This window comes from Dama dama, chromosome X (genome assembly GCF_033118175.1).
Source record: "Dama dama isolate Ldn47 chromosome X, ASM3311817v1, whole genome shotgun sequence".
NCBI lineage: Eukaryota > Metazoa > Chordata > Mammalia > Artiodactyla > Cervidae > Dama > Dama dama.
The window spans coordinates 115,233,652-115,259,672 of record NC_083714.1 but is presented as its reverse complement, the minus strand read 5'-3'; the positions used below and the strand labels follow the sequence as shown (position 1 = coordinate 115,259,672).

Genomic DNA, 26,021 nt, shown 5'->3' with positions numbered 1-26,021 from the left:
TGTTGAGCTTTAAGCCAACCTTTTCACTCTCCTCTTTCACTTTCATCAAGAGACTCTTTAGCTCTTCTTCACTTTCTGCCATAAGGGTGGTATCATCTGCATATCTGAGGTTATTGATATTTCTCCCCGCAATCTTGATTCCAGCTTGTGCTTCTTCCAGCCCAGAGTTTCTCATGATGTACTCTGCATATAAGTTAAATAAGCAGGGTGACAATATACAGCCTTGACATTCTCCTTTTCCTATTTGGAACCAGTCTGTTGTTCCATGTCCAGTTCTAACTCTTGCTTCCTGACCTGTATACAGGTTTCTCAAGAGGCAGGTCAGGTGGTCTGGTATTCCCATCCCCTTCAGAAATAGATGTTTTTCTGGAACTCTCTTGCTTTTTCAATGATCCAGCAGATGTTGGCAATTTGATCTCTTGTTCCTCTGCCTTTTCTAAAACCAGCTTGAACATCTGGAAGTTCATGGTTCACGTATTGCTGAAGCCTGGCTTGGAGAATTTTGAGTGTTACTTTACTAGTGTGTGAGATGAGTGCAATTGTGCGGTAGTTTGAGCAGTCTACCGCCACCAAAAGAAGGTGTGATCACTCATCTAGAGCCAGACATCCTGCAATGCGAAGTCAAGTGGGCCTTAGGAAGCATCACTATGAACAAAGCTAGTGGAGGTGATGGAATTCCAGTTGACCTATTTCAAATCCTGAAAGATGATGCTGTGAAAGTGCTGCACTCAATATGCCAGCAGATTTGGAAAACTGAGCAGTGGCCACAGGACTGGAAAAGGTCAGTTTTCATTCCAATCCCAAAGAAAGGCAATGCCAAAGAATGTTCAAAGTACTGCATAATTGCACTCATCTCACACGCTAGCAAAGTAATGCTCAAAATTCTCCAAGCCAGGCTTCAGCAGTACATGAACCATGAACTTCCAGATGTTCAGGCTCGATTTAGAAAAGGCAGAGGAACCAGAGATCAAATTGCCAATATCCATTGGATCATCCAAAAAGCAAGAGAGTTCCAGAAAAATATATACTTCTGCTTTATTGACTGTGCCAAAGCCTTTGACTATGTGGATCACCACAAACTGTGGAAAATTCTTCAAGAGATGAGAATACCAGGCCACCTGACCTGCCTCCTCAGAAATCTATATGCAGGTCAAGAAGCAAGAGTTAGAACTGGACATGGAACAACAGACTGGTTCCAAATAGGAAAAGGAGTACATTAAGGCTGTATATTGTCACCCTGCTTATTTAACTTATATGCAGAGTACATCATGAGAAATGCTGAACTGGATGTAGCACAAGCTGGAATCAAGATTGCCAGGAGAAATATCAATAACCTCAGATAAGCAGATGACACCACCCTTATGGCAGAAAGCAAACCAGAACTAAGGAACCTCTTGATGAAAGTGAAAGAGGAGAGTGAAAAAGTTGGCTTAAAGCTCAACATTCAGAAACCTAAGATCATGGCATCTGGTCCCATCACTTCATGGCAAATAGATGGGGAAACAGTGGAAACAATGTCAGACTTTATTTTGGGGGGCTCCATAATTACTGCAGATGGTGACTGCAGCCATGACATTAAAAGCCGCTTACTCCTTGGAAGAAAAGTTGTGACCAACCTAGACAGCATATTAAAAAGCAGAGACACTACTTTGCCAACTAAGGTCCATCTAGTCAAAGCTATGGTTTTTCCAGTAGTCATGTATGGATGTGAGAGTTGGGCCATAAAGAAAGTTGAGCACGGAAGAATTGATGCTTTTGAACTGTTGTGTTGAAAAAGACTCTTGAGAGTCCCTTGGACAGCAAGGAGATCAATCCAGTCCATCCCAAAGGAAATCAGTCCTGAATATTCATTGGAAGGACTGATGTTGAAGCTGAAACTCCAATACTTTGGCCACCTGATGCAAAGAGCTGACTCACTGGAAAAGAGCCTGGTGCTGGCAAAGATTGAAGGCAGGAGGAGAAGGGGATGACAGAGGATGAAGATGGTTGGATGGCGTCACCAACTCAATGGACATGAGTTTGAGTAAACTCCGGAAGTTGGTGATGGACAGGCAGTCCTGTTGTGCTGCAGTCCATGGGGTCGCAAAGAGTCAGACACGACTGAGCGACTGAACTGAAATGAAGGAAAGTCAGGCAAGGTTTCCTTTTGTCAGCCTCAGTCTTTTTTGTTGAGGTTTGAATAGCCTCGGGCTTTCTTGTGGGTTTGGGGGTTTCTGAATTCTTTCAGTCTGCCCTCTCTCATAGCAAAGCAGCTCTCAGCCCTTGAATCATTGGTCAGCAGTCAAGTTCCCTCAAGAAAAGTCTGAGGAAGTACTCTACTTTTCTTACCCTATTTATGAAAAGTCTAAAGTTCAGTTGACTCATTGGGAGACCTGTAGAACAAAGGCTTTGGGTATGTGCTCACAGTGAATTTTCAAATTTAAAAATGGATTTTGAGAAGATTGTAGATCCCCATGCTATTATAAAAAATAACACGGAGAGATCCTATATACCTTTTACCCAGTTTCCCCCAGTGGTCACATCTGACAAAGCTATAATGCAGTGGCACAACCAAGGTGGTAATATTGATATAATCCACTTGTCTTAATCAGATTTCCTCAGTTTTCATTTGTGTGAATGCATATGAATTTCTATGCAATTTTGTCATATGTGTAGCTTTGTGTTGGGCTTCCCAGATGGCACTAGTGGTAAAGAACCCACCTGCCAATGCAGGAGGTGTAAGAGACACAGATTTGATCCCTGGGTCAGGAAGATCCCCTGGAGGAGAGCGTGGTAACCCACTCCAGTATTCTTGCCTGGAGAATCCCATGGACAGAGGAGCCTGGTGGGCTACAGTCCATAGAGTTGGAAAGGGTTGGACATGACTGAAGTGACTTGGCACCGCAGCACTGTAGCTTTGTGTATTCAGCCCTACAGCCAGGATACAGAACAGGTCCATCCTCACAAAGATCCTTTGTGGTCTTTTTTAACCACACCCACCTCCCTCCTGCCACCCCTGTTCCTAACACCTTTTTGTATCACTCAGTCATGTCTGACTCTTTGCGATCCCATGAGCTGCAGCCCACCAGGCTCCCCCATCCATGAGATTTTGCAGGCAAGAAGACTGGAGTGAGTTGCCATTCCCTTCTCCAGTGGATCTTCCTGACCCAGGGATTGAACCCGAATCTCCTGCATTGCAGGCAAATCCTTTACCATCTGAGCCTCCTGGGAACCCCATTCCTTACCCCTAGCAACCCTGAATCTGTTCTCTATATCTATTATTTTGTCTTTTCAAGACTGTTATATAAATGGAATCGTTTAGTATGTTATCCTATTTTTTTTTATGTTATCCTATTATACTTACTTTTTTCACTCAGCATCATGCTCTAGAGATTCAACCAAGTTGTTGCAGGTATCACTAGCCATTCCTTTATCTTACTGAGTAGTACTCTGTGGTATGGCTGTACCACAGTTTATTTAACTAGTTACCTATTGAAGGACATACAGTTTCTTTCCAGTTTTGTACTACTACAAATAAAGATGAAGCAAATATGTATGTACAGAATTTTTCAGTGTACACATTCTTTTAGTTTCCTGGGATAATTGCCCAAGTATTGTTTAATATTTTAAGAAAATGCCAAACTGTTTTCCAGAGTGGCTATACCATTTTACGGTCGCACCAGCAATGCTGGAGTGTACCACTTTTTCCACATTGAATTTTAATGATGTGAATTACCAGTGTAGCTGTTCAGAGTTGGTGGCTGGCAGCCCAATTTGAGTCAGACATTATTGCCTACTTTCCCTTTCTTGGTCACTTAGGTAGGAGACCCTTGTGACATCAAGGGCAGGCAGAAAGAAGTATCCTCTGGGGCTGTTATCAGTGAGATCTTTATTTTTGCCTCATTGCCCCAAATTATTTGTATATGTTTAGTGATGGGTCTAGACCTCAGTGCATCACAGGCCTCAGTGTCCACTGATTCACCAAATGTGTGTTATATCTCACCTTTCAAATTCCTTTTACTTTAAGGTTTAAAGGGCTTCTCAGATGGTGCTAGTGGTAAAGAACCCACCTGCCAATGCAGGAGACATAAGAGACGCAGGTTCAATCCCTAGTTTGGGACGATCCCCTGGAGGAGGACATTGCAACCCATTCCAGCATTCTTGCCTGGAGAATCCCCAGGGACAGAGGAGCCTGGCAGGCTTCAGTCTATTGGGTCGCACAGTCAGCTGGGACTGAAGGGAAATCTACGCAAATACCTTCATAGAATTTTCCAGCCTTTCTTTTGTCATGCTTGAAGCAGCTCTTAAACCAGTAAGTGCCAACATAGTTGAAGTGGAATTAAGTGTCACATCTATGCCACCTAGTAAATATTGTATATTCAAACACGGGCTACAAAATTTTAAGCATTCTGAATTTTTCTTTTTACCTGTTTCCTCTTGGCCAGGTGGAATGTGCTGCTGATATTAGCCTTCAGTACAAAGGAGAGCTGACAGTCATGTTACGTTACATACCACCAGAGGAGAAACTGATGCCTCCGCTAGAACAGCTTCAAGGTAGAGGAAAAAAATCATTGACTTTGATCAGTGATGTTCCATTTCTAGAAGTGTGGAAATAGGGAGCAGGGATTGGGTGGACTATGTTATTGGGTTAGCCAAGAAGTTCATTTGGCGTTTTCCATAACATCTTCTGTAATGAGCTTTTTGGCCAACTCACATCAAGTGAAAAGGGTTAAGTATCACTGTCCTTTATGGAGAGTTGAGAAGTATATACTGTATATGGGGCTTCCCAGGTGGCGCTAGTGGTAAAGAACCCACCGGCCAATGCAGGAGACATACGATACATGGGTTCGATCCCTGGGTCAGGAAGATCCCCTGGAGAAGGAAATGGCAGCCCATTCCAGAATTCTTGCCTGGAGAATCCCATGGACAGAGGAGCCCAGCAGGCTACAGTCCATGGGGTCGCAAAGAGTCAGACACAACTGAAGTGATTTTGCACGCACATACACATGCACACACACACACACACGCTATATATGAGGAAGGGTTGTTACAAGAAAAGGACAGAGTTCATAATTAGAAATGAACCTTTATGTTGATGTTTGTTTCTTGGAGGTCCAGGGTATATAGAATCTTCCCCTGGGTTGGGGTGGGGGCAGAAATGGGGGATTGTCTACTAAGAGGGGAGGTGTAGGAAGCTGCTGTCTGGATTTATGAGATTCACAGTTACTCAGGGAATCTTAAGAAAGAAATTAACCTGGAACACAGAATACAAAGGAAAATTCCAGATGGAGTCCACATTTAAATCACTCTTGCCCTTCTTTCCTCAACTCCTACAGACAGCACACGTTATCTTTCTGTTCATATCACCCTTGTCATGGTGACCCTTTGCTAGTAATTTCCTATCTCTTGACCTCAGTTTCCTCACTTCATAGGGATACTACAACTATTAAATAGGTTCATTCCTATAAAGTGCTTACAACACTGTTAAATAAAGATGATGGTGGCATTGGTCATTATTCATGTTGAGAGTATTTCATCAGAATAAAAACGTGGTGTGGGAAGTGTTTTCTCTCACCCTGAAATGTAATTGTGCCTTGGCTTTAGCCTTTAGAGCTGGCCAGGCATAGAGTTGACTATAATATCCAAGGCAGGAGTTATGGAATTTTCTCGAAGTGCATCTTGGCACCTGTGTGTGGCTTTCATTGTAGCTGTTTCTCATGGAGAGCAGGGATGTGGCCCAGGCAGCTCTTGGGGTGTTTTCCATTTTATCCCTTTATATGATTTAGGGGAGTATTTAATTTTTTTTAACTTGTTTATTTTTTTCAATAAATACACATGAAAGATAGATCCAGAAAGATTCCATTAAGGTAAAAAAACATTTAAGTGAATTCATGGAAACATATACAGTAATGTACATAGCTCATTCACTCAGCAAATGAAATAAATCTTTGTAGTCTTTGTCAGTTTTGAAATGGACCCCATGATCTCTCTCTCTTCTCTTCCCTTCTTTTCTCTTCCCCCTCCCTCATTCTCTTTCTTTTTCTTTCATTCTCTCCCCCCACTCCCTCCCTCCTTCCCTCTTTCCCTCCCTTCATCTCTCTCTGTCTGATGACTGATGCAGGAAAGAAGTCCTTTAAACGAGGAAAAAAGAAGGATCCATCTATCATCTCTGGAGGAATCCTAGAAGTGTTCATCAAAGAGGCAAAGAATTTGACTGCGGTGAAATCAGGAGGCACTTCTGATAGCTTTGTGAAGGGGTAATTTGGTTTGAGCTCATTTTCAATGGTACTTAGTGAAAGATGAAACAGGAGACAGGGGTGGCTGTGAGGTTTCTGTCTTATTCTAAATGTGTGCTAGGAAAGTGCTCCCCTTGAGTGCTGGTGCTTTCATTGCAAACACCACGAGAGGGATCTGCTTATTCTAGCTCTATCTGCTTCCAGCATATTTCAGTATTTTCCATGACTCTCACCCTCAAACCTGGTGAATTTTCCTGTGAGATTTATTTCTCAAAGGAGGAAAAAGTTTAGCTTTCTACATGTAATATTCTTGTGTTGTGCTTTGCTATCTTTTGGTTCTGGCAGTATGTGACAACAACCAAAATATTGGATCTTTGGAATTTTTCTCTCTTGGGGGACATTGTAAAAAGTGGGATGCCAGAGCATCGTCCCTCGAGATATCTACTGGGAAGTGCCTTGGAGAAGCTCCCAGACTGACTCTTGGGCATTTGTGCCCACTTTGTGGAGCCTAGGGCAGTTTCTTGAGGGAATACATCCCTTTTAATGGGCATCTTACCCATTCGAGGTAACCCAAACAACAAATCCCTCCTGATTTCTATTTGAGATTTTTCTCTTATAATCAGAAAAACTAGAACCAGAAGGATATTTTTCATCCATTCAGACAAACACATAAATGTGCATGTTCCAAGTGGTTAAGTCTTGCAGTTCCCAATATAAGATGTGGACCCTATTTACACAGAGTACCACAAGCTGCATAAGGTAAAACAAATTCCTGTGATGCCTGCTGTGATGTTAATTCTTTGTCAGATGATAGTATCATTCCTCTCCTCCTTCCTCCTTAGAAAAGTGTAACTTCCTCCATGAGGAAATGAGTCAAACCTTTATGCTTACCCTTTAGCTTTGGTAAGGGCGATAATAAGGAGAAGCCAGTTGTCTGGGTCTTCCCCGCTGGTGAGTGTGTGTGCCTGAATTCCCGGCCATCTGTCCTTGACTCTTCCTCACAGTAGGATTAAGCACAGAAGAAAGGTTTCATGCAGATCCTGCCATTGAAATGTGTCTCCCCAGCCCTACCATCCAGTTCAGGCCTCTTCCTGCTCACTGGTGGGATGAGGGGATGGCTCCTTGCTCATGAACTCATTGTGCCCTTGGACGAATGACTTGACATTCTTCTTAAACAGTTTTTACTTCATCATGTTGAAACATGTATGAAAGAAGAGAAAATAAAGGATGTATTTTTAAGGCCAGTAACTTTCTAGTAAATTCTGTCCCTAGTTACAGTTAACCATTGAGCTGATTTTAAAAGAACCTCAATTTTTTTTTAAAAAAAGAGCATGAGAGAGCAAGAATAGTCCCTTCTATAAAATTTAATGTTATAACGTATAACCTTAAATACTCGGTCCATGAGCCAACATAAGAGTGTCTTAAACAACAGTCTTTGTATGAAAACAAACACTAAAGGTAAGGTATCCCATTGGCTAGAACTTAGTCACCTGACTATATGAGCTACAAGGGAGGCTGGGGAATGTAGTCTTTATTCTGGACAATCTTGTGCCTAACTGAAAAAATTAGGACTTTCTTTTTTGGAGACAAATAGGAGAGAGAATGAATATTCAGAGATAAGCAGTATCTGTTTGGTACATGAAATGAAATCACGTGTCATAATGTGTTTTCTTTATTGTAAGATCATTTGTGGTATTGTTCATGTTAATTTGATGTACTAATTCCATATCCATAAGTCTCCTTCTCAAAAGTGCCTGCCTCATCAGGTACTATGATCAAAAACAGAGTAAGGAAAATGAGACAGGGAAGGGAGAGAAGCTGATAAAAATGTTACTAGGCAGGTTCCTACTGTGGTCAAATGGGGCTCATTTCCACTAATGAAGTGTTAAGCAACTCTTTGAAATATACCTTAGGATTGTCCCTTCAAGGGACAGGAAAGCTGGGAGACTCATCCACCAATTTCCTTTACTTCAATTTATTTTTTAGCTGTGCTGTACAACATGTGTAATTTTAGTTTCCTGACCAAGAATGAATCTGTGCCCCATGTGATATAAGCAGGGGAGTCTCAACCACTGGACTGCCAGGGAAGTCTCCTCATCCACCAATTTCTAAAACTCAGTGGTTGAGGGTTGTTCCAAGGGACATGAAATTCCCAGTAATCCAAGGTTTCCTGCATGTAAGCTGAGTCGGCTCACAGAGCACCAAAGTCCTTAATTGGAGAAGCCAAGAGACACAGGCGCTTAAGGTGGGAACTTGTCAGCATGGCAGGAAGTGTTCATCCTGGCATCATGTCGCCACAGAGGTGAGCCAGTGATGATGGGAGGCATGACATTATTACAGAGTGTCTCCCACAGAGGTATTTTCATTTCTAGATGAGGGAAAGACCAATAGGATTAGAAAGGAGAGTGTGGGCATTCTACTCTTGCCCCCACTTAAAAGAGATAATAAACCATCCCACTATATCAACCCAGATTTAAGCATATAAGGTGCTGGGAAAGATAATCAAACACACACACCCATGTACACACCAGGAATTATGGGAAATTGAAATGACTATGCAAGGATGCCCTTTTCTGCTTCACTGTCTCACTGATGACTTGATTGTGTTTTCTCCTGCAGCTACCTGCTCCCTGATGATAGCAAAGCCACCAAGCATAAAACTCTGGTAATAAAAAAGAGTCTGAACCCTCAGTGGAATCATACTTTCATCTTCAGTGGCCTGCATCCCCAGGATATAAAACATGTTTGCCTAGAACTTACCGTCTGGGACAAGGAGGCCTTTTCCAGCAACATCTTTCTGGGAGGAGTTCGTTTGAATTCCGGAAGCGGTGAGGGACTAGGGTACCCTTAGATAGTCTGACTCTGTGTGGGGCAGGGGAGTGGTTCCTACAGGTGTGATGTGTCATAGGTGTATTTGTAGTTTCTGCTTAGCTGACTCTCGAGATTTCTATAGATGCTCTATTCCTTTGTCCAAGGTTTGGTTCACTGTTAAAAATAGTACTCTGTAACTTTGTATCCTTCAGCTGGAAGTTTGGGGTGCATAATGCTTATATTTGGACCTTTTATAAAATATCATTTACACTTTAGTCTGAGTGAATTTCAACTACTTTCTTGGGCCTTACTTCAGGATTTGCTTAGGAGACAACCACCATGATGATACACACTTCTGACAATGACAATACACAGCAAAGGACTTCCCAGACCAACTTGACTTCATGTTCTTCTCAGTGCTGTCCAGGGCTTGCAGCCTTTACTCAACCCTGGTTGAATTGAAAGAAAATCCATTTTTTTCCTTAAAAAATAATATCTCATGTTGTTCATACAGGTTACAGAAACACAGAATTGGTGCCACAAGACACAGCTATAACAGTGAATTGGGAAAATTTTAGCAGCAGAGCAGGTGCGGCCCTGCAAACTTTCATTATCCTAACACTAGGCCAGCCACAGTCTGCATGCAACAGGGTCGGCTTTCCTGTGGAGAAGGACCCCACCCCTGTGATCCTCTACTTATGTATAGATTAAGGCTGTCTTCTGCCACTAAAATGACAACTCCCAGGTCACAGAAGTGGCCTCGTTCAAAAGGGAGAGCCTTGGAGCCCTGTTCAGCCTGTTCTTCTGTCATGTTAACTCAGTCTAGATGAGCCAGTTTTCTACTTAAACTACCAAAGTGAGTAAGAAACGAGCCCTCAGGGCCATCCTAATTTGTTCCCCATCACTTAGGCAGAAGAGAGTAATGTCGCCTGCAAAGGATGTCTTCCACGCTAATATCACTCACTAGATATGGTGAGAACAAGCCAGTGAAGGTCTTTCTGGTCAGCAGAGGTTGATAGGTATCGGTCCAGAAGATGAAAACATTTCATTTCTAAAGTATAATGCTCCCCTTTCGCTTCTTTAGGTGTGAGCCATGGGAAGAACGTGGATTGGATGGACTCTCAAGGGGAAGAGCAGCGCCTCTGGCAGAAGATGGTGGACAGTCCCGGAACTCCTGTAGAGGGCGTACTCATGCTCCGTGCCAGCATGGGGAAGAGTAAGCTCTGAAGGTACCAGCTCTCCAAAGTGAGGCCTTCCGGGACTGTCTGGTGGTTATTTCCTACCAGTGGTAGGCTCACCACCTGGAGTTGGCTTCCTTGCCATTTCTCACCTGAGCCTCTTGGGACATAAGGGGAGAGATAACAATGTTATAAATAGCTAGGGTCTCGCCAGCTGTCTTATAAAAGCATGTACTCTCTATGTCCACAGGCTAGGGCTTTTTTGACTGGATGATAGAAAGTATACCACATGGTCCTGTTAACAAACACATTGTGCAATAACTCATGGGCTTTATCTCACAGGGGAAATGGCATATGTTTATTTGAAATTACAGTTGAGATTGGGAGCCCCCCAGCTTCTTCTAATTGTGAGTGACTTTAGGTTTTCTCAAGGTTGGAGGGAAAAGGGAATCACTTGGAACGTAGGCCTCTTGCAGAGTAAGAAGAAGGGATACTGGCTACCCTTGCCTCACCCCAGGAATCCCCATGATCCAAAGAAGGCACTGTGGGGATGGTTGCTTGGGCAAGAGGGTGGTCCCGTTGTTGTAGCTACCTTGTGGATTAACCGGGTGAATTTTCAAGATGAACTGAGGGTTTTTTTCTGTGGTGACTATGTAATTGGTACTCTAAATCATCCCATTTTGGGGAGTGAAGAGACCTAAATCATTACACCAGGACACCAGATGTAAGCCAGGACTGACCTGGGAAAATTGGGGTGTAGGGTCACCCTAATTATGACTTAGCTATTGAGAGAACTGTGTTGTAAACATTTATAAAATATTCTAAGCTATTAACTAAAAGGGAATAAGAAGCAATGCACATTTTTGAACCGCTACTTGTATTATATCTGCTGTATCCTGTTGCTCAGAGGAAGTCACATGGCCAAGCCCCAAATCAAGAGGCAGGGAAATATACTCTGCTCACACTGAAGCCATGGCAAGAGTGAGGATGCTGGAAGAGAGGAAGGATTGTGGCCAATAGTTCCATCCAACCTCTGTCACTTGGAAATGCAGAGGCTTTAGCCACTAAACTTAGATGCAAAGGGAGTTAATGCTGAAAAAGGACCTTGGACCTGTTCCTCATTTTGCACAGTCCAAATCTGAAGCCCATAGAGCAAAGATGACTTACCTAAGATCATATAAAATCTGTGAGTGTATGTGGACTTAAATACAGGGTGTAACTCCTAAGCCAATGTTCTGTCGACTGTGGTCTTCCACTTGGTATAATCCTATGCTAATCGTGATGGGCAAGAGCACATAGATGATGGGAGGTGGAGTCAAGTCTGAATGTTTGTATATGAATATACTTGACACAGTCTTCTTCTGGAGTCATATTCTAGCCTCTCAGCTCATTTTTTTACTTGAATTCGTGTAAAACCCCTTAAAAGGATGGATACTTAATTTTAGTAGTAGGAAAGCTAGAATCATCTTCAGGTAGCTAATTCTTCCATATTCTAAATTTCATTTTGAATTTTGAAAGCAAATTTAAGAATATATTTAACATTATTCTTAGTAAGGTGACTAACAATCCATAGTCACTGTTATTCAAAAATAGGCTATCCAATTCTAGGAAATGGAAGTTATTAGTCTAGTGTAGCTTAGTGCATAGGATACAATTTTTAAAACTCACGCCTGTATCTCTATGTTGCCCTTCTTAAAAACAGAAAACAAAAAGTATACGATCATCACGACTTCCTATATTGGAAGAAAAAATGTCTTCAGACTTGACATGACTTAGTATCTCCTCAATGACATTTTTAGGGGAGGTGAGAGGATAAGCCTGGAGACATTTCTAAAGTAGACAGACTGAAGTAGATTTATTCACTAATAATGAAAGTGGCAAAATTAATTCCAAAATATCTTGAACTCAAGATGAGCATGAATTTCATGTGTTCAGACCTTTGCCACAGTTAGAGCAATTGTGAGAGTAGTGTGGTTTCATAAAATCCAATATCTAATTGGGTGTTTCCATACTTTAAGGCCCAGGTATGCCAACATCAGAATCCTGTTGGTGTGGCTCTCAGAAATAAAAGGCAAGTTGATCTTTTAGGTTACTTTTTTTTTTAAGTGTAGTGTAGAAGTACAAAAAAGATTTTTAATATAAATGATACATGTGATTGGCACAAAATTGTGAAAAGCAAGTCTTACCCTTTCCTCTTCCATATCAGAATATATTGACAGCCTCTTTCTTTTTATATGGCTACAATGTACTACATTATAGGGGTGTATTAAATTTATTTAACCATTCTTATCAAACACCACATTTAATATGGTTAATTTAGCTATGTTTGGTGGCTTTTTGAAGCAATTTTTTGCCCCAGAGTAAACACTTCTAAATTCAAATTGAGATCTGTATATTATGTATCAATTCTACTTTTGGTTATTTATCCTACAGAGGTTGATAAATATGTTAAAAATGATTACATACAAGGATATTTCTTGGGAAAGATTGGAAAACATCCAAAAGCCCATCAATAGAGACCTTCTCTAATATCATTCATGCCTAATTTTTCTGTTTCATTAATTGTTCCCTTTCCTTGTCTGTTAAAGATTGTAAAATGCTTAACTTTGGATTCTTTTTTTTTTTTTTTTTTTTTGGCTGCAGTGTGTCTTCTTCATTGCAGCATAGGGTTTTTCTCTAGTTGCAGCGTATGGGTTTCTTCTATTCTCTAGAGCATGCAGGCTCTCTAGTTGTGGCAAGCAGACTTACTTGCCCCGCAGCATGTGAGACCTTACTTCCCCTACGAGAAGTTGAACCTGCATCCCCTGCAGTGAAAGGTGGATTCTTAACCACTGGACCACCAGGGAAGTCCCTCTAAACACTGGATTCTTTGATGCTTGTTCTTTCTTTTCTCCTTACTTTATCCATCCTCAGGTATTATCATGTATTGTATCCTCATGGTTTTATGACCATTTATATACTTACGACTTCAAATTCTCATCCCCAACCCAGACCCTTTCTCTCAGCCCCAGGCCCTGATCCAACTGTTTATATGATATCTCCACCAGGATTGCTCATACTCTCAACATAGTCAAAAATGAACTCTTTATTCCACCCTTTTTCTTACACCTATGTCTTTCTGCTCCACTACATTCTGTCTCAGCACCTTGTCCCATCATCCACCAGGTTATACTAACTAGACACTGGGTAGTGACCTTTTCTTTTTCATTGACATATAGCAGACTTACAATATTAGTTTTAGCTGTACAACATAGTAATTTGATATTTTTATAGATTATTTTCTATGTAAGCTTATTATAAAATAGTGACCATATTCCATGTGCTGTATCCTTATAACTTATTTATTTTATACCTAGTAATTTGTACCTCCTTTTTCATATCTTTGGAGAAGGAAATGGCAACCCACTCCAGTATTCTTTCCTGGAAAATCACATGGACGGAGGAGCCTGGTAGGCTGCAGTCCATGGGGTCACAAAGAGTCGGACAGGGCTGAGCGACTTCACTAATTCACTTACATATCTTGCCCCTCCCCCTACACTTCTCCCCTCTGGTAACCACTAGTTCTCTGTAACTGTGAAATTTTTTTTGTTTGCTTTTTAATTTTTTGCTGTTTTGGGTCTTTGTTGCTGTGTATAAGCTTTTCTTTAGTTATGGCGAGCAAGGGCTACTCTATATAGTTGTAGTGTGTGGGTTTTTCTTGTGGCTGTGGCTTCTCTTGTGAAGCCTGGGCTCTAGGCACCCCAGCTTCAGTAGCTGTGGCTTGAGGGCTCTAGAGAGCTAGCTCAGTAGTTGTGGCCCATGGGCTTAGCTGCTCTGAAGCATGTGGAATCTTTCTGGACCAGGAATCAAACCAGTGTCCCCTGCTTTGCAAGGCAGATTCTTAACCTCTGAACCATCAGGGAAGCCCCTCTGTTTTGTTATATTCATTAGTTTGTTGTATTTTTTAGATTCCGCATATAAGTGATAGCATACAGTATTTGTCTTTCTCTGACTTATTTAACTTAGCGTAGTGCTGTCTATGGGGTCGCACAGAGTCGGACACGACTGAAGCGACTTAGCAGCAGCAGCAATGTCCTACAAGTGCATCCATGTTGCTACAAATGGAATTATTTCACTCTGTACTACGGTTGAGTAATATTTCATTGTATATATGTATCATATCATTTTTATCCATTCCTCTGTTGATGGGCATCTAGGTTGCTTCTATACCTTGGCTATTGTAAATAGTGGTGCTGTGAACATTGGGTACATATATCTTTCTAAATTAGTGGTTTTTGATTTATGCTTCTTCCTTACACTGAGGCAAAATTAATCAGGAAATCGTATTGATTATATCTCCTAAAGATCTCAAAAGCCTGTCCAATCCTCACCATCTCCATGCCACCACCTAGGTATAAGCCACCATTACCCCTCTCTGGAATTGTTATAAGTCTCCTAACTGCTATTTTTGCAGCCACTCTTGCCCTCCTTCAATCTACCCTCCACACAGTGGCCAGATTTTCCCAGCATGTTAATTTAAAATGTTTATGGGAAAGTTGAAATGATTTTATAGTGAACACCCTTATACCCACCACCTAAATTGAACTTCTGCCAGTAGGCTATACTTACACATCATTGGCTATCCCCAGTTCAGTTCAGTTTACTTAGTCATATCTAACTCTTTACAACCTCATGGACTGCAGCATGCCAGGCCTCCCTGTCCATCACCAACTCCCAGAGTTTACTCAAGCTCATGTCCATTGAGTCGGTGATGATCGTTTAAAAATTGCAAATCTGATCATCCTTTAAAACCTTCTGTGGCTTTCCATTGCCCTGCGAATAAAATTCAAATTCCTGCTCATGGCCTGCCACTCCCTGTAATAGATGATTGCTGCCTCCAGCTCACCCCACACCATGCCTCCTTCCTTTCTCCCCTTTCAGCCACACAATGTATTTCTCTACTTTTCAATTGTGCCAGCCTCTAGTCTTTTTCACAGCCTTTGCAATGGAATCTTCTTGCTCCTTCTCTTCATTGACCTGATTTCCATTCATCATCCAGGGAAATCTCTCCTGATGCCCCTCTGCCTGACTAGGTCACCTGCCTCTCTTTCCCCTTCACTACATACATCACAATTTTAATAAATTATTCATGTAATGAGTCCTATCATGCCTGTGTCAATTCCCTTCCCACCACATCCCAAGAATATGAGATTCAGAGGGGCAGAGAGAGATGGTATTCATATTATTTCATAGCTGTATCCCCCATGCTTAATTAAGAGCAGGTAATAAAATATTTGTGGATTAAGTAAAAATGAAAAAACAGTAACAGAATGTTAGAATATAGGTATCTTTAGAGACCACTGTTACAGGGAACTGGGATCCACATAGATCAAGAGAAATATCTGACTCTGATTGGTCTTTTAAAAGCAACCTTTCTTCTTGCCTGGAGATCCCATGGACAGAGGAGCCTGGCGGGCTACAGTCTATAGGGTCACAAAGAGTCAGACACGACTGAAGTGCGTGAGCACAACACGGCACTATAAGTACTTTAGTTACAATCCTAGACAGCACATTTCAGCTTCTCTTGGCATAGATAAAGCACAGAGTGTTCCCTCCAGCCTAGCATCCCAGCTTCTCAGAAGAGGAGACCATGGCCTGGCCTGGAGGATCCTACTCCTTATTTCAAGCAGCCCTCAATTTTTTTCTTAGTTGAATCAGACAAGTTGTAAAGAGACCCTGGCAAACTTACAAGCCTGATTTCAACCATTCCCTTTGTAAATAGCACCTGCAGGACACATGGAAGATCCAATATATCTGCTCTCATTTTGCCTATTGTTGTTAATGTCATTGGAATCGTCAGGATATGGATTTTCCAGGTCACAAAAGCACCAGCCACAAGGATATTTTGATGGGACTTTTTATTTTGATTTCCTTTTCCTTAGATAAAGCTTAAATATATGATGAATCATCTCTAAGTACTTAACTAATGGATGAATTGAGCCCACCATATTGACAGTAATATTAGCAGCAGCAGCATCTACTCCTCCAAGGTTTCTATTTGGCAGGGGAGGAGATAGCTGTGGAAAAAATAAGGGTAGAGCCCACTCTTAGAAGCAAACTGGATCAGGATATCAAGTCCCAGAAGCAACTCAGAGTGAACTACGATGTCATAGGCTGTGATCAGTGTTTTTCTTCCATGTAGATACTTCACATGAAACTGAGCATTGCTTTTAGAAGTTGGCAGAAAGGGTTTCCTCCCACAATGGTATATTTATGACCTCTGAAGTTAATGGAAAGAAATAGAATGAGGAAGTTTATATAGGCACCATTATAGCAAACATTGGATTTTGCAAAGCTTGAGCAAGAGCCATGGGAATTGGGCCATATCAAGGATTCCACAGGATTATCTGAATATGGAGTGTGAATGTAATACATTGATTCCAGAGCATTGCTCCAAGCCTACTGAACAAAATCTCCAGGAAATTCCATCATTTTTTTATCAAGCTTCTTGGGTGATTCTAATACAAACGGATCACAGTTTGAGGAAGATTGTATTTGAGGAGAAATTATGTTGGCTATATTATTTGCACCAACTCTGCATCATGATAACACATTGGATTTGATTAACCTGGATGTTATTCATTGCGAGGCAACCATGGTGAGATGGAAGGAGCCTGAACTTGAACTCACATTGACAGAAGCTCAAGTCTTCACTACTTACCAACCTTAGTCAAGTTCATTATCCAATCTAGGTCTTGATCTAGTTGCCTGGAAAATAGGGATAACTGGACTGCTTTGGAGTAATTGAAGATATCAAATGAGGTAATATGCTTTGTCACTTCTAACCCACTGTGAAAAAAAGATCATTATTAGTGATCTAGAGATAGCAATCTGTGGTTCATAATCTCTTAAGCCTTTCTTTTCCTGGGTGTTTAGCTATGTCTTAATCATTCATTATAATGAAGTAGTCTCCAGTGTATAGCAACAATACAAAAAATACCCAAAAAGCTCCTTACTTTGCTATATCATCCATTGTGGAATTTCCTACTTCATCTGATTAGATAGTAAGTTTTGCAAAAGTGTTCCATTTGATGGAAAGAGAGACTGTGTCAGCTTTTTGTTAAGAGGTTGTAGAAACCATAAACAAACTATCTTTCCACCCTTTTCCTTAACAACGTTCTTTCAGTGTAGTGACCATTTCTTACCATGGCCCATCGTTTATCTCCTATGTCAGGGAGATCAAACCTGCCTTCCTCACAGGGTTATTGTTCAGAATCTCACTTTTTATCTACAGAAGGAAATTCACCATTCTGTCAAAACAAATTCCATAGAAATACAAATGCTGTGGTCATTATGAGGAATGAATGGTGTTTCAAAGATTAGTACTTCTTTCTCATTTACCACATTAGAATTTATTGACCTATACCAGCAGAGGGTTCCTTTCATACTTGGAAAAGGGAGATAGAATATATAGTTAGTATTGCCTATAAGTGACAAAATACACCTATAGGGAGTAGATCATGTTTTTCTTTCCTGTATTTCAGCAACGGAGGATAAATGTCTCTTATTTTGTTTTTCTTTGTCACTGATTGAGGCAGAAATTAATACAACAAGCAAGTAAAATATTTTGGTATAATAGTTAATGCAAAAGTTAAAATCATTGGCATTTGCTAAGGAAAAAATGTCTCTTTATAGAAGGGCAGAGAACTTGAGTCAAAATATTTTTACCCTTTTATTGTCTTTATCTGCTTACTCTGGGGGAAGGAATCTAATTGCTCCTTCTAAGTATGATTTTCTAGTTAGCCAAAGGTTCATTTTGTCTTCAGAAAGTTGAAACTTCTTTGTGAAAATCTATGGGAACTGATGGGTCCCAACAGTAAAAGTGTTTATTTATTTATGGATTTTTTTATTGGGATATAATTGCTTTGCCATGTTGTATTAACTTCTGCTGGACAATAACATGAGTTGGCCATATGTATACTCATATCCCCTCTTGAGCCTCCCTCCCACCCCCGCCCATTCTACCAGTAAAATCTTTTTAAATTTTTCCCATTTGAAAACAGGGAAGGGAGCCATTCCCTTACAAAACAGTTTATGTCAGTAATTTATGTTTGAACTGTAGTCAGAGTGCATATTGGGAATATATTTGCTTTTCCATCCTTTCCAATATTCACTATTCATAAATTGACATCTTTGAAGAGAGTTCATTGGTTTTCAGTTGCTATGAAGAAAGAAATGTCTAGACTTTCCTGAATCTTCTTGCTTTTGACCTTCTTTATCGCCCTCAATCAATTTGTCCTTCTTAATTCCTAAGTATCATCTTACATTGTGCCTCTGACAGATGGGGAGTAGCTCTGAAGATGGGAGATGTCCTTAATGTTTTTGGATTAATGGAAATGTTATTATTAATTTTCAGGTCTTTTCTATCACCTCTGAAACCAGCTCTGTTACAATCATTTGTTGGCAAAGCATCTGAATGCACAAAGCCAGGTTGGGGTAGGGGGAGATACCCTGACTGCTTCCTAAGGAATCAAACTGCGAAAGTACAATGAGATGGGGAACTCCTCCCGGAAAGACTATGGTATTAGCAAGAAGAAATACTGTCTTCTTTTTTTTTTTTTTGAGATACTGTCTTCTTGAGTAGAGAAGTGAGACAGGGACCCCATGCCTGAACAGCAATTCGTAGTTGATGAATGACAGATTTGATTAGAGACTGGGCTTCTGTTTTCCTGAATAGGGTATGTAACTTGGGCCAGGCATGAATTGCTAAGGACATAGGGAAAGGAGGAGAAGGGTGGCCTCCATTGGACATTTCCTTTATCCCTTCCACTAGGCAGCATTTCTCAAAATAAATGTTGTGTCAATACAAATATTTAAAGAACGTCGGAGATGGACACCACATCATCAGGGCAAGAACTGGCCCAACTCTGAATGCACTAGGTCCCTGTTGCTGGATTTAGTGTGGTTGTCACAGGCAGCCTGTTTTTCTCTGGGCCTGAAGATGAATCCAAGCGTTGAGTGGACTGCAGAGGGAAGATGCACTTGCAATACCCTAAGAACACCTGAGGATCTCTGGGTTCCTGGGGCATTGGAATGGCAGCTCTCCTTGGGAAGAAGTAAGGGTGGAAATTTTCCACACTCTCCCAATGACTGGGTTACCTGTATCTGCCTTGTCCCTAGCACCCAGCTGCTTTGCCTGCCAATTTAGTCTCCTAAGCTCTGGCTTTGCTAGGATGTTGATCTCTTTGTTTTTAAATTATTAGACTTTAAGAAATTAGAGAAGTATTAGGTTTGCAGAGAAATTAAACAGAAAGTACAGAGTTGCTATATACTACCGTTCCCCTCCCCCTGCAAGTTTCTCCTGTAATTAACGTCTTCCGTTGGTGTGGTGGTGGTGTGATACGTTAATACAATTGATTAACCAACATTGGTGCGTTATTCATTGAAGTCCATAGTTTACATTTGGGTTCACTCTTGGTATTTTACAGTGGTATGGGTTTTAGCAAATGCTTGATGTCATGTATCCACAATTACATTCTCATACAGAATCTTTTTGCTGCCATAAAAATCCCCTGCACTCCAACCCCTCACAACCACTGGTCTTTTTTACTGTCTCTATAGTTTTGCCTTTTTCCAGAATGTTATATAGTTGGAATCAATCATACAGTATACAGCCTTTTCCAACTTGCTTATTTCACTTATCAATATGCATTTAAGTTCCTCTGTGTATTTTGTGGCTTAATAACTCATTGATTTTTTTTTTTTTTCACTGTGGTAAGAACACTTAACGGGAGATGTACCCTCTTAACAAATTTTTAAGTGCACAATACAGTATCATTGATTTTAAGGAGAGAGAGAAAAGGATGGAAGATCTAAGAAACAATAACATTTAAAAAAAATTCCCTGGAGAAGATGGGAGGTCTGCATTTATTTTGCTGGTTTTCTTGGTTTTATTATTGGCTACAAATGATTGTTCCTATTTACTTGTTTTGCCATGTATAGTGCACAATCAGTAGCAATGCTTAAACACATAATATGCCTACTTCTAAGCTTCTGTATGGATTGTGTCCCCCAGACCAAAGCTTTGTGCCACTCTGTACTTGCTGCAAAGTGTAGTATCTTTTTCATTAAATTCACTTTCCTAATATCTCTCATGTGTTCTATTACAAGTTATTTCTGGGTACTTGAAGATACATATACTTGAAAATGTGTTGTGTTTCACCTATTCCTCCTGTTTTTATACTTATTTGTCTTTGGAGCAAAGCACATTTGCTGAATTGAGACACACAGTTTGGATGACTGTCTGGTGTCTATTTCTAAGATTAGGATGATGTTGAACAGCTCTTCTTGTTGCTTAGCTATTGAATCTCTCATTTTGGTTTTTCTTCACCTTTCTTTCTGTAAAGCTGAACCCTGACACCATCATTCACTTTGCTCTCCCTTCAGTAAATCATGGGCAGTGACAAGGAAGGGATCAAAGAAGTGACATTTATTGAGCACCTACTATACATCAGGGACTTTATAAATTGTTACCTATTATCTGTGTTTGAAAAAGACAAAGGACAAAACAGGAGACATGAGTCTCAGGTTAAGTAACCCAACTAGTACGTAATAGGCCCTACCCTACATTTCAGATCCCAAAGCCCATGTGTTTAGTTCTTCATCAAAATGTACTCCAGATTCTCAGGGTGTGATTCATGAACCAACAGCATTAGCTTCTTCTGGGAGCTTGTTGGAACTGAAGAATGTTGGGCCCTAAGCCAGATTCAATCAGAATATTCATTAGAACATTGGTTGACCTAAAATCACAATAAACTTTAAGAAGCATTGACTGGACCTTAATATTTAAGGTACTTGATACTATAGCCTGGTTGATGTGAACATTGGCCTAAGACACACCCCATTTATCAGTCTTTTTTTTTTAAAACTTTTATTGAACTATAGTTGATTTACATTATTGTGTTAGTTTGAAGTATACAGCAAAGTGATTCAGTTATATATATATTATATATATATGGGCTTCCCTGGTGGCTCAGATGGTAAAGAATCGGCCTGCAATGCGGGAGACCTGGGTTGGGGAGACCTGGGTTGGTTCCATGGATGGGGAAGATCCCCTGGAGAAGGGAATGGCAACCCACTCCAGTATTCTCTTGCCTGGAGAATTCCATGGACAGAGGAGCCTAACAGGCTACAGTCCATGGGGTCGCAAAGAGTCGGACACGACTGTGTGACTAAGCACACACATTTATACACACACACACACACATTGAAGTGAAGTGCAAGTTGCTCAGTTGTGTCCGACTCCTTGTGACACCATGGACTGGAGTGGGTAGCCTTTCCCTTCTCCAGGGGATCTTCCCAACCTAGGGATGGAACCCAGGTCTCCCACATTGCAGGTGGATTCTTTACCAGCAGAGCCCCCAGGGAAGCCCAAGGATACTGGAGTGGGTAGCCTATCCCTTCTCCAGCAGATCTTCCCGACCCAGGATTGAACCGGGGTCTCCTGCATTGCAGGTGGATTCTTTACCAACTGACCTATCAGGGAAGCACCACATAAAATGGCTGCTGCTGCTGCTGCTAAGTCGCTTCAGTCATGTCCGACTCTGTGCGACCCCATAGACGGCAGCCCACCAGGCTCCGCCGTCCCTGGGATTCTCCAGGCAAGAACACTGGAGTGGGTTGCCATTTCCTTCTCCAATGCATGGAAGTGAAAAGTGAAAGTGAAGTCACTCAGTTGTGTCCGACTCTTAGCGACCCATGGACTGCAGCCTACCAGGCTCCTCCATCCATGGAGTTTTCCAGGCAAGAGTACTGGAGTGGGGTGCCATTGCCTTCTCCGACATATAATGGAAGAGACTGTAAAAAAGAATATATATATATACACACACACACACACACATATTCTTATTACAAGGTATTGAATATTGTTCCATGTGCTGTACAGTAGGTCCTTGTGGTTGTCTATTAATAATAACGTGTATAATTCCATCTCAAGCTCCTAACTTATCCCTTTCCCCTTTGGTAACCGTGTTTGTTTTTGATGTCTGTTTAGTCTGTTTCTGTTTTGTAAATAAATTCATTTGTATCTTTTTTAAAGGAGTTTTAAAGATATTTATTTGGCTGTGTCAGGTCTTAGTTACAGCACATCAGATCTTCAATCTTTGTTGCAGGTGTAGCAGGGCTTCCATACCACCCTAAAAGGGGCAAAATGCAGCCAGTTCTAGTTGTAAGATGTTGTTCTGGGTGCTCTACCTCTGTCCCTGCTCTTTTTTTTCTCTTTGCCCTTCTTCACACTGTTCTGTACCCTAAGAAACCAACCTCAATGAACTGCTTCACAGGGGCTCTCTTGCCGCGTGGATTTTGGTTGGGATTGGCCAAAGGAAGGGACCAGTAGGAGATTGAATGGTGAGATCAATATAGTTCTTCCCCTGGCTCCTTCCTACTGGATCACGTTGGTTACGTTCCTCTGCCTAGAACTATAGCTCCTAGCAGGTGGCCTTCTCCAGCTGGAGGTATGGCCACCACTCTTTCCCTTCACCCCCTTTAGACCTAGGACAGGTAGTCTTGACTGTGGTCAGTTTCACTGTCCCTCATTACTTTTCTTTAACCCCAACCACCCTTTTATAAATAGTCCTTTTGTTACTTTTCCCTCAAGATCACACTCATAGTTTTAGTATTCCATTGTTTCTGGCTGGGACCCTCATTGATACAGTAATTGGTATTGGGGGTATTCTTAAAAAGTGGTCCCTGAAAATAGAATTTTAGGTTTGTTGCTCACATATTTGAGGAGCATTGTGGGCGCTTGGCAAAGTAAAAGATGCTTAGTTAGTTTGTTGGAATGAGTGGAAAAAATGGTCTTCCAATCTTTGCGCCTCTAATAACCAGAAAAACTCAGATGACCATAAATTAAGAGGGATTGCTCTCTAAGGTTTCTCAGTATGTAGAGATGGTCATTGAAAGATATATGTTCCCTTAAAAGATTCAGTTGGCTCTCTACAGCAGACATCCCTGCTTCTGATTATGTGTGCTGTTAAGAATTAAGAAGAAAGCATTTCTCAGTCAATACTTGGTTACCAAGTCCTAGACTTTATTGCTTTGCTCTAGTAATGATAGCACATCTGGACTAGCAAGAATGTCATCAATATGATGGATGAGCCTATGTAAAGACAATGAAGGTTCCTCCAGAGCCCATTATAACAAAGAGCCACAGAGCGTTTCTTAGGTCAGAAAGTAAAGACAAACTGTTCTCTGTCATGAGAATGCACCATTATACTTAGACTCCAAGGACATCTTACAAGGTATCTCCTCTGACCTAGAAACTCAATTTACGTTGAAGAAAGCACAGCTGTGAGTTCATGCTGTGGAATTCATTGGTCTTACCACATGTCTCAGCACCCCCAAAGTAGCTGGTTTGATAGAAGAATGAAATGGTTTACTCAAAGGTCAGTTATAGAAAGCGCTGATAGACAATGCTTAGTGAGGCTGGAGAGATGTCTTACATGATAGACTATATACTTTAAGTTGCTATTGTTGTGTTTAGTCGCTAAGTCATGTCCAACAGCTTGCAACCCTATGGACCATAGCCTACCAGGCTCCTCTGTCCAGGGGATTCTCCAGGCAAGGAGAATTGACTGGAGTGGGTTGCCATTGTACTGTTCTATAACTCTCATAGCAGAAACCCATGGGTTCAGGGACCAAGATGTGCAACTGGCAGTGTCCCTTCTTGTTGTTACACTCAATAACCTACTTAAGTAGTTTTTCCTATGTGTCTACATGAACTTGGGTTCAATGAGCCTAAGGACTCTAGTGCCCAAGGAAGGCACTAGCATTTTTACATAGGAAACAAGTCATGGTGCTATTATATTGCAAACTGAGAATGCCTCTTAAATAGGTAGGGCCCCTCACACCACTAAAGTTACAGGTAGAAAAGAGGTACTAGCTCAGGTGATTATCAAGAAGAAATTGAGTTGCTTATCCACAGTGGTTACAAGGAGAACTGTGTCTAGAGCTCAGGGAATTTATCGAGACATCTGTCAGTTTTCCAATGCTCAGTCATCCTGGTCAGGGGAAAACTTCAGCAAACCAATAAAAATGGTCACTAAGAAACCACGTCCTTTCCACAGTGACGGTTTTGGTCAATCCTCCAGGTAAAGAAATTCAGCTGAAGTGTTGGCAGAAAGTCACAGGAGAATTTGAAATGAGTATTAACACAGATCTCATGAGCAGCTACCTGAGTGAGATAGAAGCACCTTTGTTTGATGTTAATTAACTGTTTCTTCCAACCTCTTTCTCCTCCAGCTAGCTTCTGGATACAACGCTGGTGGTACCTAAGATTTTAGGTTTCTGGTGGGTGTATCAGAGAACTGATATTACCCTGCAATGATCTGGCTGTCAGGAGTCAGGAAATGTTCTGATTGTATGTGATACATAGTAAATAGTTTAGGCTTTATGGTCCATCCAGTTTTAGTTGTAACTACTCATCTTTGCCATTGTTGAGCAAAAGCAGCTATTAACAATATAAAAAAAAAAAGAAAAAGAAAAATATGTGTGTGTGCGCCTGTGGCCCAATAAGACTAATGACAAAAACAAATGGCCAGACTACTGGCTGGAATTTGCTGACTTTTGCAGTAAGTGATGGGAACATGAGATTTTTTTTAATATTTATTTTATTTGGATGCGCATGGTCCTCATTGTAGCATGCGGGATCTAGTTTCCTGACCAGGGGTTTAACCTGGGCTGCCTGCATTGGGAGCATGGAGTCTTAGCCACTGGACCACCAGGAAGGTCCTGAGACCTGAGATTTTTTTATTCAGACAAGAGTAGATGCTGAGGGTAAAAGGGATGAACTGTGCAGGTATTCTCTGTCTGCCCCACCAGAGTTCCTCTCTGCAGTTTTCAAAACTGCTTTGTGCTTTGCTCCTTGGCCCTCTAATTTTCAGTTGGGTTTGGCCAACTGGGTCCAATAGCAGGAGATAAAAACACAGGAGGAGAGAACGTTTAGGGTATTCCCCAGGCACCCTCCCTGCTGGGCTGACAGTTGTTAAAGGCTGGCTTCCTTCTACCACAGCTCCTCAGAGGTGGTCTCTTTTTAAACTATACATGGCGTTCTCTCTGGATTCTAGTAATCACTCTGTCTGCTTGCCCTTCAGGCCTAGGTGGTAACTGTCCTCTGATGCTGCTAACTTTAAAGTGCTTCAGTATCCCTTAATAGTTCCCTTTACCATTTCTGGTTCTTGTTCTTTAGTTGCTAAGTTGTGTCTAACTCTTTTGCAAGCCCCTGGACTATAGCCTGTCAGGCTGCTCTGTCCATGGAGTTCTCCAGGCAAGAACACTGGAGTGGGTTGCCATTTCCTCCTCCAGGGGATCTTCCTGACCCAGGGATCGAACCTGCATCTCCTGCACTGGCAGGCGGATTCTTTACCGCTGACCATGCTTACTCATTATAAATAATTATTTCATTATGTCCTCTTCAGTTCCCATTAGAGTCTGCCATCTGTTTCCTACTAGAACTTATATTTAAAAAAAAGTCATTGATTGTAAGACACTCTCCACTTCAGAGATGTTAAAATGTGTGTGTTGGGGGGGGGGTGCATTTCAGAATCAATGAACTATGCTAATTGCAACATCTTCCTGGTGAATGAATGAATCAAGGAATGATTCGTATTCAGAGTGCAGCTTACCTCAAAGGACAGATGCAGTGGAGTGTTGTGCCAGATGGTGTGTTATTCAAAATGAACTTCAACAATCAGAATCAACATTGATTCTTCTTATGTACCTAGATGGTTTTTCGCAGTCTTGAGACGGATAATCAATATGAAGGTCATGTCCTTGCCTAGGA

At 41.3% G+C, this 26,021-nt stretch overlaps 1 protein-coding gene across 1 annotated transcript in view; it reads left to right on the top strand.

Annotated features, from left to right (window-relative positions):
* The window catches only part of SYTL5 (synaptotagmin like 5), a 265,631-nt gene extending 245,277 nt beyond the window's left edge, over positions 1–20,354 (top strand). Inside the window, exons 15-18 of the mRNA XM_061136176.1 lie at positions 4,425–4,533; positions 6,101–6,236; positions 8,835–9,043; positions 10,111–20,354. Of these exons, the coding sequence (XP_060992159.1) occupies positions 4,425–4,533; positions 6,101–6,236; positions 8,835–9,043; positions 10,111–10,253 (597 nt within the window). The 3' untranslated portion in view covers positions 10,254–20,354. The remainder of the gene's footprint in view (positions 1–4,424; positions 4,534–6,100; positions 6,237–8,834; positions 9,044–10,110) is intronic.
* The last annotated feature ends 5,667 nt before the right edge of the window (positions 20,355–26,021 follow it).